Below are 17984 nucleotides of genomic sequence, written 5' to 3'. Positions count from 1 at the left end.
CTTTATTTATTTCCAGACATTGTGTTTCAGAGAATGCGTACTTGTTTTAGCAGTTTTGTCCTTCTCGTTACTGCAATTCAGTCAAATAAGAGCCTTAGATTGGAAACCAAAACTCTGCCCTGAAACCAACAAATTAAATTTCGGCAGGCTTAACCTAACTATACAGGAGGCCACAGCCTTGAGGTTAACAGAGTCTGTCTGTAATGACCGTGTAGACCGATGAAGGTTGCCAGTTCCAACACTAATCCTTCTTATGTGGCTGTTTGTTATTGGGCTGTAATTGTATTCCAGTGGTGTAAAATCCCCCGCGGTCAGAGTGTGGGTTAAATTGCGTGTGCGCACAGTTACAGTTCCCGGTCAAGTTGTGAGGTCACATCCAATTACCAAAAGCGGGGCTGCTGTGTCTTAGGCAGCCCATTAGGAAAGCAGTTGACACACAAAAGCACATGAGACCTTTGTCACTGCACATGCAACACACACACAAAACAAATGTGTTTGGTTAAAGCTCTGTCATTTTGGTTGCGGACCTCCTGGCAAAACATGATAAACTAAGGTGATATGTGCAATATTTCATCTACACTGCTTTCAGGGCAAATGATCACATCCTGTTCAAATTAAATATAAAGAAAACAGATAAGCACTTTCATTCCATTCATCGATCTCACAGGACTCTATGCTTTAGTAGCTGTTCCCAGTGATTGCCTTATCGTAAAGTCCTGCTGTGTCTAACCTTTGCATTAGTTACTTCCTGTTTAATTTCGGTACGCCCTTTTCTCTTGTGCTTTGTATTCATTATTACTTCTTCCCCTGTGATTGTGTCGGTTGTGTGAGAGTATAAATCGTGCTGTCTTTTCCTTGCTCTTTGTCAGATCGTCTGTATGGATTTGTTTTGGACTTTTGACGTATAAAGTAGGGCTGTTCCATATAACGATATGTATGACGATATAAAAACGTCTATCGTTTTCTATTACGCGTTTGTTTTGTGGTGTCATAAAATAAACTGTTTACAGCGATATTTTTTCATCGTTTTGATGGTCACTGTAGTGACTATATTAATTTCTTAAAGTTCTCTCTTTCTCTAATATTTAATATAACCACACTATGGAGGACAAGCGCCTGTTTTTACGTGTTGTCCTTAGCAACAATGACGGTAAAACTATCGCGTGGCTCCGATGTCCGCTTGTTTGTTTTCCACGTAAACCTTTCACAATAAAGCTCAAGATCCTGTTGAGACTTTTCAAAATAAACTGAATCAAGTGAAAGAGTATGCAGAGAGTTTATGGATGAGAAGAAAAAAAAGAGCCGTCAGGTGCTAAAAAATAAAACTTAGACTCAAACTTTGAAAGAAAATGGTGACCGTTACAACTTATGTCTAAATGTATAGTTTCATGCATCGGTTAAAATACTCGACTCCAGCTACATGACGCCCAGCTGGAAAAACTTCACGCAAGTCGAGCTGCCCGAGATTCACAGAATTTACAGAAAATGTTACATTTTTGTGATTTATATTGTTGTCAGGACAATAAATGTCTTATATAGGGATATGTGATTTTTTTCATAGCGCACAGCCCTACTATAAAGGTGCATTTAAAGGACTACATATACATCTTATATTGCCATTTTCTGACAATGGGTAGGAGACATACTAATTTTGCCTATTTTATTAACTTACAGCACAGTTGTTGCACCAGCAGATGTAGGATGAGCCAGATGTGGCTCAAATGTCACAACACATCTCATATCTGGCCTTTTATAAGTTGGACCTCTGGCTGAGCTGAGGCAGCCAGATTCACCCTGGGCAAAGGCAAATGTGGCCCATAAAAGAAGTGCATAACTTTGCCACTTTTAAGGCAAACATTTATTGCAATCTGGGTTGAGCGTGTGAATTTTAGCAGACTCAGTAGCGGCTTTGATCTCCCAGTGCAGCACAGAAGAATTTGTGCTATTTAACGAGTGGAGGGCGAGAGAAAAAGTAGCATGCACTGCGACTTATTTTAGCTAAATTTGGTGAAAGGTCTGTTTGCATACTGACAAAAAGTGTTGCACACTGTTACTCAATAATCCTTTGGGGGACTTGCAGCATAGCCAGAGGAGAAACTAGAGCAGCTTGCCAGTGAACTCACAGTGTGAGAAAAACCTCAAAGATGTCAGAGAGATGAAGTCTTCATGCTCTTTAACCATTACTCTACACTAAACTCCAGGAGGTTAACCACAGCACACAGCCATTGGCCAGCATTAAGCCCTCAGTGAAGCAGCTCAATAAATATTAGATGATGCCCGTTAAAGTGACCATCAAATGCAGGTCGAGGAGGAGAGCTGTAAAGAGGGTAGCATGCCAAAGAGTCTCAAAGGACACTTACAGTAAAGACGTGCCGTTTTTATAGAAGTGAATGGACCTGTTTGTGTATGCACAGGTGAGAAATTCTTGCTTGCATCCAGTGTGTGCTAACTGGAAGGCACATGTACGGGTCTGTGTTTGTGTGTGAGGGGCAGGCAGAGGTGATAAGAGTGCAGTTACAGCAGAATACTACATGTGAAGTGCTGCGTGGGTGTTGGCTGTGCCCCTTTTCCCCTGTGAAGCAGCTTCATAGGATGGTAAGTAGGATTACTGGGTTATATCCACCTTCTTCTTGCTTGCAAAAGCTTTTGTGAGAATGTCATCCGGTGGATGTTGACAGTGTTCGGTCTGGGATGCCTGAACAGATGACAACAATAATAACCCAAAGTCTGAAGAGTCTAGATATTTAACATCTTATCTGAGCCTCACAAAGCAGGAAATAATGTGCTGTGGCTCTGTGGTTTTCCCAGACAGGCATTGCTACTCCCACCTGTACTTCCAAATGCCTGCAGTGTCACCTGACCCACGTTTTCTCTCTGCTCTTGATTGGCTGCTGCTTTTCAGCTAATGAATTATGCAATATACCGTACATGCTTGCAGCTATCCATCTGTCCCTGGTTCAGTTTCAGAATAATGACTATTTTTAAAAACAAAAATCAAAAACATGGTCATGTTTTGGGACAAGCCTACTTCCTTTGTGCCCCCCTCCTGCTCTTGTGATCTACACCTATATGTCTATTCATTCATCTGTTTTCTTAATTGCTTATCCAGTTCTTGGTTGTGGACAGGGTTAGGGTTAGCAAAAGGTGGGTCACATCCTATGTCAGGTCTAATGCAGAGAGACAGACAACTATTTAAGCCCACATTCACACACCTACAGCCAGTTTAGTCTCACCAATTGACATAAAATGTCTTCGGACTGTAGGAGGAAGCTGGAATATCTGGACAGAACCCACACCTCCCCTTTTCATTCTCTGATTTAAATTAGACTTTAGTAAAAGCGTCTAATGTAAATGCTGCAACATTCCTTGTTTGTGTTGCATCAAGTTTTTATTCCCAGCAGCCATTTCACTAAACAACTGGCCAGCTATGCACTGATTGGAGAGGAGCTGGAAAGGGTTGGAACTTTATTGCAGTTCTCCTCAGTCTTTGTAGTTATATACCAATACATCCCACCTTTCAGAACAGCTAGAGACACACAACAGGCTGTATAAAACAGGTAAATGATCCCCTACTTCACTATTACGCAGCTTGGGTGGAGTACCAAAGACGGAGGGCACCTTTTAGTGTCCCACTGAATTCTCCCTGCTGGAGGCTGACTCCCCCTCCATGTGCACTGTACTGCCAGTGACCTAATCTGACCATGAAAGAGGCCGGAGGTGAATTAAAATTGATTATTAAAGTGTCACTTTACGCCAATGTCAATTCCTTTGATTAAATCCACAACCCAATTGCACTTCTCAGCGTAGCAGCTGTTTTCACCAGATCCCGCTACATTAAGCTGTAAAATAATTCCTAGTGGTTCTGCAATTCATTCTCAGTGGTGGCATTTTCCCCCACCTCTACCTCACTGCATAGAGGGTATACGCCAATCATAGCTCCACACTGACCCCTGTGGACAAAAGCGAGCACTACTCCTCCAACTCCTCCTTTTACTATAATCTGCAAAACACAACAAGTTATATGTACATTAACATAAAAATCAGTGTATGTGAAAGACCGAAATATAGATGAGACTAAACTTCCTGGTAAATAGCTTTAGTTAATGTACTTTGACATTTTCTACCATTTATCTCAACTGTCATCAGCTCTGGTTTGCAGCACCAGTGAATTTTTAGCCTTTTCTGCTGTCTTAGCAGTCTGCATGTGATAAGTCTGCTCTCTTATCATTTCCCAGAGTAACCACCACTCAATGATCAGTCTAGGAGCGTGGGAATCTGAAAGAGAGAACAGAGGAGGGGAATCTGCGGAGGAATTAAACCCAGCAAGAGCCCATACAAGGAAAATATCCTACATGCAAAAATAACAGGCCTATGAATGTGCTGTTACAAGTTCTCGCTAACATTTATGGAATATTTAGTGTTTGTTTTCATGGGTCCAATCAATAACTGCCTCCATTTATTTATGCTTTGTAAGAAGATGCACTGCCAAAAACTACTTTACAAACTCTTTGCTTTTACAGAGCTGGAGGAACAACAAAAAATAAGAGATGAAGCGACTCGACTCGACTCGGCATGGCTTAGGAAACAGCAGGAGTTTTATGGCTTAAGATTTGAGATAGGATATCTTATGAGATGCTTATTCATATGCTGAAGTTCAGATGAAAACGCAAGGACAAAAAAAGGGAAGAAAAATGCACATTAATTATCACTACGTCACCTGCTGCTTGAGTATGAACTGTGACACATCTCAAGCTGGAGCAGGTTTATGCAGCCGTGTTTAGGAACTCACATCACACAGCTGGAGTACGGATCCTCAATAAAGTTATTTTTTCGTTTGAGGCTAAGCTGTGATTATCAGGGTAATGAAAAACGTTAATGTAAATCTCTGCAGCCACCTGCAGGTCATATAAGGCACTGCGGATCAATGTGACAACGTTTCTCTCCTCTTTTCCATTGTTTTTCCAGTTAAATAGACAAAAACATTGTTCCAAGAATGATGTGAGGGTACAGTGTAGTGAATAGTATATCTCTTTGAAACAACACTTGCTTAAATGATACAACATGAATGTCTACATATTGTACTGACATACATACTAACATTTGCCACAATAACCATTTTTATATGTGCATGAAATGAGAGCCATCAATTAATTTACAGTAAAGATTTTTGTAGTTTTTAATAACTTATATTTCACAAATAAAACATTCCTCTGAGTTGTTGAGAAAAAAACAGTTTAACCAGATGAATTTATTAATAATTAATATTTCATATTTATGAAAGCTTGGCAGATAGTGATTTCTCTGAGCAGCACCCTGCTTTTTTATTTATTCTTTGGCTGCCAGATACAACCGAGGGAAGCAGGTGAAATTTCTGACTGCCAAATACATAAACATGGTTTCACAAACATTTTTCACTACTGTGCAAATGTCAGTGGTACGTGTAACGTCTGGCAGGCAAATAAAAAAAAAAAAATCAGACAAACCGAAGAACAAATGGAGACACAGTCCACAACACACTGGAATGGACTCAACTTGCTTCCCCAGTGTATCCCATCATCGTTTCAATATATTTAACCCAGAGAGAGAGCTAGCTTTGCCTGAATGCACTGGTTAAATCACAGTGTGAAGGATGGCTCAGTGCATGAAGCGACTTCATAGGGGACACGTAAATTACGTCAGCTGATGGAGGAACGCTAAACAGCCATGATATCAATGAAAAGTGAGACTATTAACGTATTGATATGCGACAAACTGCAATCTGAATCTGAAAATGTAACAAATGTAAAGTAAAAAACTGAATTAATTAACAATTACGGTAATGAATCCGTTTTTTCCTTTATTCTAACACCAGATTGATGACTTGATGCCAAATGATCACGAGAGCAGGGAGATCAGTTGCAGTTGTTATCATCATCCCTAATATTGCATCACTCTAATAGTTTTCTAGGTTGTGGTGTGGTTAAGCACTAGAGTCCAGCATGTGATAGATTTGCCAAATGACCTTTTAAATCACTGAGAGCATCGCGTGAGTTTTGGACCTGGGGATGACATTAGCTGAGTCGAGAATGATAAATGATTTCATGTTCAGTCACACCTCAGTCTGCCCAGAAATAATACCTGCAGTGGGGCTACTTGGACATAGCACCATTGCACATGCACTATAATAATGGTAATGACATGGAAATTAATAAATAACCAAACAGAACCTGTAAAGATCATCTTGGAAAAGCAAAACGTGTTCAGATCACAATTCTGAGCTGACAGGATAGGCTTTGAAAAAAAGTCCAACTTTAGATCCGAAATAAACATGTTTGCAGCCAGGTCCAAATAACGCTTTTGGTCTGTATATTTCAACAACTGAACTAAAGATGATTTCTTAAAATATTCAATTAGAATGGAATAGAATAGCCTTTTAGTTTCACTGCACATACAACGAAATTGTGGGTGCTCCACACCAACTGTGCGTGGAATAAAAGACGTCATCAAACATGCAGATCCATCAGTTGTGGCAACTCCTCGGCAATAAGAGGGCAAATATCATAAGTCTGTAACCCAGTTATGGTGATTGAAATTCTAGTATTTTATTAGCGTGTCACTGAGCACTAATTTACAAGAATGTGTGTCTGTGTGAGGCATTCACACAGTCCACGTCTGCAATTTGCTAACCAAGCCTGTGGGCATTAGCCGATAACTCGTCCAAATGTGGTCACGTGTGGATCCAAAAATCCAAGATGGCCTAAGTCCTAAAATTAAGGCTTCCAAAATTTTATTCCACAAACTATTTTTATACATAGTCTGATTAAAGCAAAGCCGCTTCTATTAAGTATATTGTGTTAATTTTCAAAGAAACACACTGACTGTACTCCAGGCTCATTTTCCTTTCACAGAGGAAACATCGGTGTATCTGAATAAATTATTACATTATTACAGACCAAAGTGTGTGGCACTTTCCTCCAATAAAAGTGGAAATGAATGCAGACCAAACGAGAGTGATTTCTAAGCGTGAGCTCATATTTCAGTTCTATCCTTCATCTTTGCCAACAGCAGAGGGAGACAGAAGACCGCTATTCTCAAACTTTAAAATGACAAGCGAGCCGGAGGACTGCACAGGTGTGTGTAGGCCGTAAACGTGTGCATGCTTCTGGAATATACTTACTGGTAACAGTGAGAACATTGGTCTTAACCTCAGCGGTGATCTGGATGCGACCTCTCCTCTCAGTGTGGTCTGTGCCGCACAGGCTCGGCACGTTGGCCACACATCGCTTATGGATGTTCATCATACAGTCTGAAAAATACACATTCACACACACCCACAGATATGTTTGTAATGTTATGCAAGAGTATTATTTATAGTGATATGTGTGCCGTAAAAATATTACATACTACTGCATGTCCTCCCTCACTACATCCATGAAGTTTCTTTGTGGTCTTCCTCTTTTCTTCCTGCCTACATATCCAGCACCTTTTCCCAATATAGTCACCATCCCTCCCCTTTAATAACATTAAGGTATGAATAATGTTCTACCTCTGTGTGAGCATACCACCTAAATACTGTACAATCTAAATATGGATGGTATAATCGTAAGGCTGCATGCATAAATGGGCGGCAGGTGTACTACATACGGTCACATCTCATGCCCTGGTGTATGAGGCCATAGAGTAGGGAGCCACAGTGGTCACAGAAGGTGGGGCTGGAGTAGGTGTGGATCTTAAACTTGTGCTTTGACCTCGGGTCCTGAAGAGCAAGAGAGGACAAAAACAGAGAATTAAACACTTTTTCACTACAAATTAAACATTTCTTTAATGATTGTGTTGTTCAGCTGTTTAAGTGTGCACCGTTCAACCGCTTAAAAACAAACAAACAAAAAAACTGAATGAATGAAGCTTTGCCTGTTCCTCTCCTCCTCCATCTGTTTGATATTCTCCTTTTATCACCAGCATTCATCTTAGTCTCTCTCTCTGACTTTCCACTTTCCACTGCTCTGAATGGTAATGGTGCATTCAGGGGAAAGTTTTGACAGGCGGGGTTTACATACGGCCACCTGCACTGTAATCTGATGAAGATACATTTCCTCTGAATTTCTTTGTTAGCATCAATTTAGAAAGCCTTCAAAGGATGCTACAATGCACATCCATGTGTGTCTGTAGGCAACAACAGTTACGCAAAAACTTTGTATGAAGTCAGCCTCCCGTGACATCTGTTAAAGTCGAATGAATAGCAGAGACAGCGTACGGCTACGGCTACTGCCTGTCTGTGCAGGTCTGCTGCGCACAGTTGTGTTGGGTTAGTGTTACTTCAAAGGACATTACACAAACACGTGTCTAAGTGTGTAAACAGATTGATGACCTAACCCACACAGGTAAGTCAAGCACACAGATCTGGGTGTGGCTCCGATGATGTAAGAGCATCAATAACAGAATCAGAATAATTTATAGTCACATGGTCACAGTTGCTACAAGACAATAAGAACAGTAGCTGAATAAACTAAATTAAATGTTACAATATATTACAAAGTTACAAAATATAACAAAATAAAATATACAGATTAGCTCAACTATAAATATCCCAGATATGACACAAATGTAAATGGTTGAAATGAAAGCGCCTCTCTTCTCAAACTGTGATATTAAGTGTGTGCACTGAACGTTCTCCTGTGACTGGACAGCACGTCATGGAGCATTGTCCTTATCTTGGACAACATCCGCCTCTCCGTCTCCACCTTAACAGAGTCCAGTTCCATCCCCACAACATTACTGGCCTTCCGGATCAGTTTATTGAGTTTGCTGGCATCTGCACCCAGGCTAAAAAAAGGGAAAAACTGTCACTTATCTGCAATTTGGTCATTTTGTCCTTTTGACAGTAATTATGTGCTTTGAACTGACAAAAAAAAGGATGCCATTACTTTTTATGGACGTTCAGAACTGAATCATAACTGGGGCGGAAACACAGCCTATTTCTGTCTAATGTATGTGACACCTGCAACCACACCTGGCTCTAAGCACTGTGATGCGAATGATGGCTACTGAGAGGCTGTTTATTCTTACACACACACACACACACACACACACACACACACACACACACACACACACACTAACTCCTAGGCCGTGCACATCCGATATACCGCTTGTGGAGGATCCAAATTGTGCAGCGAAGCGGGCGTACTTCAATGTGGGAGTTAAAATATTTCTGCCAAGGGGATCCATCGCAGCTAGCAAACATGCAGATACAGAATTTAATATGATTTGTGAGGGATCTCCTCCAGCGCAAAGTGCTTTGATGACATCAAATAGACCAGTGCTTACTGTTAATTTTCCTTTTAAGCCAATTTAGAAAGAGACCACGAGTGCCAGTTTTCTTTCACACGTGCCTTCGTGCCTTTTAATCTCATGAGCCAGGAAAAAATTAGAATGATTGATGTCTTCCTCTCCTCCACACCTGTCCTGGAAATAACATTCAATTTAGGTGACCAGTCAATTATACCCAGTGTCCCCACAGTGTCTTCAGCAGTGTTGCCCTAAGCCTGAGTGTGTGGATGCCTGTGATTTCCGTGTACATTTCCACGCGCTACTTTGTGTATTTGTTTCAAATGCTGTTTTTCTCGAGGACAATACCACCTACTGTTTCTTTTTTGTGCCGCATAAAAACAAGGGAACATTGTGCTGCTGAAGCTCCAGTGATGAGCAGCAGCAGACAGAGAGCAGTGTGAGGGCTGATTACAAAGAGTGCCAGCTTCTTTATAAATATGAATGATTAAATGCATCCGCAGCGAAAACTCAAACATCAATGAGACAGAAAAATCATTAAGAAGAACGCATGAAAGCAGCGACTAGGAGAAAAAAGACACCACTTTCATTGTTTCCCCCTTCTTTGATGAACTTTATTTTGATGTAAAATCAGTTTAAACAGATTTTTAAAAAACACCTTTTCTGTCATTTTTCTCACAGAAGTCAAGATATGAGCAAAAATAAGTTAAGTTCTTTAACCCTTCCATCCACCCTGACCTCCTCCCTACAGGACGTGGACATTGTGATCTATAAGGTTGCTTCGATATGACGGTGTTTTCAAGGATGATGTTAATTTCATGAGTCAAAACAAGCTGTGAAAAACACTGGTAGGTCTGCTTGATTTAATGTTTCCACTTAGTGAACAATAATCTAAAGTAAAGTAAAACAAAGAAGTGTAAGTTTGAATCACAGCTTAACAACAATCAGCTTAATATATCATCCCAAAATGGAAGGTTTACGTGACTGTGTTAGGATGTTCTGCCAACTTTTGTGTTTAACACTTTGAGATTTGAGTGTGAAAGGATCAGAATTGGAATATTTCAGTGTTTGGACTAATATTTGTATATATGTGTATATATATTTAATAGCATCCAGTCACAGCTTCACTGGCTCCAGTTTCTCAGTTTAGGTACAGAGACCAAGCAGCATGTGAGGCTTCCTCTGTCAAAATGACATTAGAGTTGTATATTCATGTCATAATTTCAATATAAAATAACCAATTTGATTAGTAAGCCTTAGCATAACAGTAAGGGGATTCTGTTACCTTCAAACAGAGACAGGACATTCTGTTTATACCTTCAAATAGCCAAACCTGTTTTATTATTATATGATGGAAAATATTTTACCACATTCTTTTTGCCGTCCTTCTACCACCATTTTACTGAAATTGTAAAGGTCTTCCAAAGGTCCTCTACTTTAATAACTGATAGCTGATAAATAACTCGACCTCGGTACTGAAATTAACCCGTTCAAACAGGTCCAGTCTCTGAGAGGGCATGCTAGGAAAAAAAGTATCTACACTAAACTAAAGCTTCTCTTATTTACAAGGAGTCGCCACAGTGGACGCCTCTGCATATTTGAGTTGGCAGATCTTTACCTCAGAAGTCCTTTCTGACACAACCCCTCCCAGGGGATTTTTGCCTCCTCCCAGACTTAAAGAGGGGATCTTTTTCATGAAAGTTTCTACACTGTGCTACGATGGCGTACTAAGGCCACATTAATATATATATATTATTGTTCATTTTGAGAATGAAGTTGAAACGTGGAGATTAAAGTTCCTGAAAAACCAAAAAACTGCCACAGCTGCTATACCCTCTACAAACAACTTGATCAGGTATCTTCCTCTGGTATAGCATACATCCTCTTTACTGCACAAGGGTGTAAACATCACTATCCTTGCAGCTGTCCACGTTGTCCAAGTTTCTGTGTTTTTTTTCCTTCTGACCAGATGCAACTTTCTACACCATCTCTTTAACGTGTTAATACTTATCACCACGATGTGTATGTGCTAAAGGAGAAATCATTTCCTTGCTACTAAAACCAATTCTCAAGCATGAGTTCACTACCTCATCTAAACAAGGCGTTTTGTAGAGGGGACAGCAGCCGTGGCAGTTGTCTGACAAGAAATGACAACTTTGATCTCCACATTTTGACGTTATTCTCAAAAATGAACAATATTTTCTTTTCTTAATCTGGCCCTGATATTCCTTCATGCCATGGAGCCACTGGGGGGGGGGGGAAGTAAAGTCAAGTCTTGTCACCAGTTTTATGCTGATATATTTGTTTTTGTGTGTTACCATAGACGCTGATTTTTGGTCAGCGCCAAAAAAAACAAGGTACTCCGAGTTGGCTTTGCAGGTACCCGCATTCCTGTCATGATCAACCAACAACGTGCTGAAGAGGTGGAGAATTTCACATATCTTGGCAGCATCATTTCGAATGACGGGGTCTCTGATCGGGATGTCGACGCCTGAGTAGGGAAGGCAGCTGGCGTCCTGCGACGTCTCCAACCTATTTGGAACTCGACCTCCATGAATGTTAGGGTCAAGATCAGACTATTGAACTCTATCGTCTTCCCTACTGCACTTTACGCTAGTGTAACCTGGCGCTCAACAAGTGCAATTATTCAACACCTGAACGTGCTTCAACAACGTGGCCTGCGGCGAATCCTGAGAATTTCCTACCAGGACCGAATAACAAATGAGGAGGTCCTACGAAGAGCAGGCACCCGCCCATTAGCCGATGTCGCCCAGCTAAGATTGCCATGACATGGCGTCCACGCACTGGCAAGCAAAAGCAAGGCCGACCAAAGACCACATGGCGTCGAACATTCATGGACGATCTGAGAACTATCGACATTGCCTGGGACGAAGCTGAAGCAGTCGCTGCTGACCGACATCGATGGAGATCACTAGCTGCCCGATGCACCGCCCGGCGTAGGAGGAACTAAGTGCTAAGTAAGTTACCATAGATATGCTTTGACACCTGTTATCTTGTCTACAGTGTTGCCAAATTTCACCCAAAAAGAAGTTATTCAAAGCAGATTTAACAAATTTGATTTTTTTTTAGCATTTTAACTGAAAGCCTGCTCATAAAATCAGCCAGTGACTAGCCATTAGTCCATGCTCAGTGCGCTGTTTTAACCACCTTCCTGTCACTGGGTTGTCTCTCACTCGCTGCTCTTCTTTTGTTTTTTAAAACTCTGCTGTCTGTTAAATTCCCTGCCATTAGCATCAGTCAGCTCACAACAGTTACATACACATCTTGTCATGTTTTCACGATGCTGTGTGACAGGCAGATCTGTGCTCACAGTCACTCACACGAAAACTTTTTATTTTTCAGCGCTGATTTTGCCTTCAGTCCACTTACTCCTCTCAAGCTAGTACTTTCTGACATATCTCCGGTGGCAAAATCGCTGCACAGACTAAACCTGTCATGAAGCCGTTGCATGTCACGTCGACGGGCACCACGCAGGTTATTTGTGGCCTTTACTTTTCACAGAGCTCAATTAAAACCAATATAAACATGCTCGTGTTAGGCATTATTCATTCGAAATTTTTGCTACATGCAAGTCTGAAAAACTTGAAAAACATAATTTTCTTCCCAGAAAGAAATGCAGTTTTTGCTTTACTCATGCATTAAAACACAGAACTGTGTCAACTTGTTTTTATCTTCATTATATCATTGCGTATAGTCAGATGGCAAAAACAGCTGTTTATAAACATCAAACGCCTGAATAACAAACACATATATTTTTGTGAGCTACATATTCATGTTGTAAGAGAAAGTTATGAATTACAGGCACTGTTAGCATGTTAGTGTTGATGAACGGTTGTTTACACATATACACGACATCACATTTTAGTGAAAAATACCACTGCACTAAAAATTGGTTAGCAGATTGTATTTACAAACATCAACATGTGCAATGTAGACATAATGTCACTGTTTGTTTTGGGGTCTAAATATATTATATCATTTATAAGGATCTGAGTGTTAGATCAATAATTACCAAAAGCTACATAGACATTGATAATCCTGGTGCAATAGGCAGTTAATATAGTAAGTTTCATCCAGTTGAACGCATCAAAGAGGAGCAACGGGGCAAACATACATAAACATGCTACAGCAGATCTACTGTATGCTAATGAGCAAGCTGTTTTATTAACATGAAAAATGAAACACACTCAAAGCTCAAATAAAAAAAACACGTTATTTATCCTACAATAATATCAAGATAAAGAAAAAAGTAAAACAAAATGAAAACAAAACAAACAGTAATTCGGAGTTTGGTTTGATCTGCCTTTATTTTAAGAGGCGCACTTATTTTAGCTTGCATCGTCACATAAAACAAAGTAATAAATACACAGATTAACTTTTTAAATCTAGAAAAACTTAAGTTAGTATGACTCACATTGCTGTTATTGAAAAACTATGTGTACTTCCCCAAAGGCTGTGAAAGTTAACCAGCAAACATTCTTTTGTAGCCACCCACTCCGATTCAATAAGAGGCTGTAAACTTTCCTCCGAAAAAGTAAAATGTAATATAACGCAGGCTGCAACAGCTGCTTTTGCTGCCCTGATCAATAAAAGAAATGCTGTGCCAAGTGTTTACCTGACTCAGCCTTATAATCCTTCCTCTGGGAAACATGTAAGTGAAAGCGTGTGAAATATTATTTAAAGGATTTGAGCAAAATAGATCTCTCAAGCGAGCTTGGGAGAAGGGCCTTGAAACAAAGACAGCGCAATAACGAGACCGGGGACGGAGTCGGCCGTGCTACGTATTTAACAACAATCTCTCCATCAACCTTTCTCTTCGCCTCTCAAAGGCTGCCTCACAGCTTTGACGTCTTTTTAACAATCCGTGCAGACGTACTGCTAAATATATCATCATGTCGAAATCACATTTATATTGTTTATGTGCAGAAATGAGAATGACCATGTATAAATGCATGCTTTTGGTGCATGTGCACTTGTTGTATAGGAGTGTCTGCAAAAAAAAAAAAAATCATAAAAAGGTAGAAGAGGTAATAATTTAATAATTTAACAAAGTGAGAATCTAAAGCTGAAGCCAGCAGCATGTTAGCAAAAGAAAAATAAAGACTGGAAACAAAGGAACAAGATTATTTTAAAAAGCCTTGAAGTTTAACAAAAATGCTTATTTTGTTGTTTCTAAAAATACAAACTAATAAAAACTAATAATTCACATATTCAGAGTGTATGTCAGTCAGATGAAGCTAAAGCTTTACCTCTTTGGTGTGTTTATGCTACATTCTGACTCCAGTCAAACAGCTTTTGAGGAAAAAGCAAATGAGAAAATTATGCAAAATAAACTAAATTTAACTCTGGAGAGAAAAAAAAGGACTTCATCTACTCATCTTCTCTGACAACATTAGATGACTAACCTGAACTAGCTTCTATTATTTCTTTTAAAATCTGTTGATATATGATAACGCCATGCAAACAAATGCTGAGCTACTTCCACGTCCTTCTACGCTGCCTAGTTTCACATAATGTAATTGGACCTTTTTTACATTTACCTACACATAACTTCCATTGCATTTTATCATATTAGAATCTACTGTTTGGTAACAGAGGCAGTTAATATTTTTGAATGGAAAACATACATCACATCAAATAAATCACAGGAAGTACAAAACAAACAAACGCACACAGAGTTAACCGTCTACTTGTCTTGCAAATTTGTAAAGCTATTTTGAAGCGGCGCTATTCTTATGCAACCGGCTTCTCAAACACACGCACGCACACACACACACACAACACCTTCGTAAGGGTGCGTGCCTGAAATGTAGGTTTCATTAGAGGAGCTCATCCCTCGACCTCTCCCACGGGGAGCCCATTCTATTAACCCAGATCTATAATTGAATTTGTCTTTTAATAAACATGCGCAGCTGACAGAGAGGATGAGAGAGAGACATAGAGAGAGGCAGAAGGTAAAAAGGGAGCGATGGGCTGATCACCGTAGAGAATGATGCAATATTTCTGATCGTACAATCTTTCTAAAAAAATCTGTGTTCAAAAGACACACTCAGCCAGAGCACGTCTTTCATATCTGATGTATATTTATCTATATGTAATATTTAGATATACTCTATTTGCTAATATAGCGCAAAAATATTGGAACATTTCGACTGAGTGATCTGAAAATAACTGGAATAGTAAGCTCTCCTCTCCGTGTCAGCTCACAAAGGCAGTATCTGTGTGTGTGTGTACAGGTGAAGACACTGTGTCACGTCTGACATGGTTATTAAAATGTTAATTTAGGAATTTGATAATGCTAATGTAAAAAAAAAAATCTGGGCTCTTCTGTTAGCCTCAAATAAGTATGTTACAAAATGCCAATTTCAAGAAAAACAGGTCTGTGAGTGAGTGCCGTAAGAGGCCTCATCACCCTCCTTTCTCGTAATCGTCAGGCTTCTTGCCTTCCTGTCTTCTATATTTAAATGAGCAGCTAGTTAGGAGAAGATCTACCCTGCATTCCCACTGTGCTGCAACCAAGGTCGTAAGGCCATGAACTCATTAAAGAGATGACATAGTGGGGAAGGCGAGGCCCCGTAATTAAGAGCAGTGCCCCCCTGGGTGGAGTGGCATTTATATAGAGGACAGAGTTTGGTATGGTGGAGTGGGAAACAATGGGAGACAGATAAAGACATGGGAGAGTTGCATGTGCACCAAATATGGAAATATATAGATAAGTGCCAGTAAAGCTAAGGGGACATCTAGAGAAAATAGAGAGGAGATGATAGAGATATGGAATGACATTTTGAAGTTGCTAATGAAGAAAATGGCTTTTGAAAACTCAAGAGGAAAGAGAAGACCGAGAGGAGGGGAAGTAGTTTGAAAAACATGTACACAAAATCAAGTTATTATCATAAAAAGAGACATTAGTTTATCAGCAGGATAACAGTAAAATAAAAAGGCTATGATGTCCACAATGCAACAGCTGCATGAATATAAGACAAATGAAAGATTTCTAAAGAATAAAAAGTTCAGTCATCTGCCTAAACCAGCAGTTTAGAGGAAATCTGAATGGATTTTTAAGGTCAAAAGAAAGAATTGTATCAGTGTCGGTCGACACAAAACATGGGCAAAGTTTTACAAATTTTGGCGTCCAGCTTGGCATTTAAGGTGCAGCCTGTTAAGGAAGCTATAAAAACATCAACTATTTGTGGCACTGCGGTGAGAAGGAGAGGCAGGATGGGTAAATGATAAAAAGACGAACCTCTTATTCATTGCGGGGAATTATCAGTTATACAGAACACGCAACAGGAAGCCAAACAGCGTTTCCTCTGAAGGCGGCACGCTAAGTGCACTCGTCAGGCTGAAAGGGCACTCCAGAGGCAGGTAAAGACGTGGCTGAGGAACGTAGGGAGGGGCTTCGGTTAGGATAAAAATGGCACCCTAAGAGCGCTCTTATGAGAGACAGAGGGAAAAAAAAGGCAAACGTCTTGTTCCTTCGGGAGGATCGGTTGGAGACTAGATTTGCATTTTAAGAATATGAATCAGAGAAAAGACAACTCGTCAGCTCCTTGACAGAGCAGCATACCACTTAACGGCACTTCATGTTGTTAGAGCGGGTAAGAAGGTGAAGAGAACGTTTAAAGAGAATTAATAATAATACGAGAGTGGCACAGCTTTTAACCTCCGACAATACTCTTTGAATTCATGTCGAAGAATGCGAACTGCAACCTGTGGCTCGTACAGATAACGCCACAGAAACACTCAACCAGCAAGGAGGAGTGTTTTCAAACTTCAAAGATACTAAAAAGAGATGAAGGGAACCTCTGAGCTTCAGTTTTTTATAATATAAAACCTCTAGGAGGAAGAAAAGAAGCATAGGCGAACATAGGCAGCAGTTAGAGAACAATAGGAGCTACTTTGGGTCCACGTGGTTAAATATAAGGCCGTCATTTTCTTCGTGTAGCGTGATGAAGAGCAATTACTGTAATACAGCGGTTATATTTGGCAGCTCCAGGTGTTACATGTCTTTTCTGGCTTTTATGGTATCACTTCTTCTGTACTTACTTAAATGTAATTACTAGAGAAACTCCTGGAGGTTACGGTTGAACTGTCAAGACAGGAAAAGGAGAGTGAGAAGCGAGAAAAAGATGGAGGCTGCTCAAGCGTAACACCGGCGCCGACAGGTGACGGGGGCTCGTGAATGGAAATGTCGACGTGCTCTCTGCGCCTCTCGCTTTCCACGTGTCTTTCACTTACTTGTGCATGGTCTTGCTCTCACACAGTTTAAAATGATTCGTTTATTTGTACTCACGTCTGACGCGGGCCCTTTATCAGCACCTGGGCAGGAGAAAGTGACGAACTCATGGCAACGTTTGTGAACCACGAAACAACACACTGTGAAGAGAGACAAAGAGGAAGAGAAAGCATCAGTATTCTGTACACAGCAAAGAGATCCTGCGATCTAAAAATGTCTAAAAATCTGACATTTTTTTCTTTAGCTTTGACCAGTAAACACATCCTGACTTTTATTTGCTGTTTTTAAAATACGCAGTCTGATGTCAACATTAGTTTCAAGCTAACTTGAAGGCTGTTCAGCCAAAATCTTAGTCTGGCACCTGTGAACGGGCTTAAATCAGCTCACATTTGGAAAAACTTCTTTAGAGGTCTCTGCCTTGAGGCGACTTTTGTTGTGATTTGGCGCTATATAAATAAAA

General features: G+C 40.2%; 1 protein-coding gene across 2 annotated transcripts in view; it reads right to left on the bottom strand.

Annotated features, from left to right (window-relative positions):
- prkcbb (protein kinase C, beta b) overlaps nucleotides 1-17984 on the bottom strand; it is a 105107-nt gene that overhangs the window by 57572 nt on the left and 29551 nt on the right. For both annotated transcript variants that reach the window (XM_085158146.1, XM_085158145.1), the window contains exons 3-5: nucleotides 17582-17664; nucleotides 7624-7735; nucleotides 7157-7285 (exon numbers count right to left, since the gene is read on the bottom strand). In XM_085158146.1, coding sequence (XP_085014272.1) covers nucleotides 7157-7285; nucleotides 7624-7735; nucleotides 17582-17664 — 324 coding nt within the window. The remainder of the gene's footprint in view (nucleotides 1-7156; nucleotides 7286-7623; nucleotides 7736-17581; nucleotides 17665-17984) is intronic.

This window comes from Neolamprologus multifasciatus, chromosome 4 (genome assembly GCF_963576455.1).
Source record: "Neolamprologus multifasciatus chromosome 4, fNeoMul1.2, whole genome shotgun sequence".
Lineage (NCBI taxonomy): Eukaryota > Metazoa > Chordata > Actinopteri > Cichliformes > Cichlidae > Neolamprologus > Neolamprologus multifasciatus.
The sequence above is the reverse complement of the archived record's forward strand: the minus strand, read 5'-3'. Positions and strand labels throughout refer to the sequence as shown.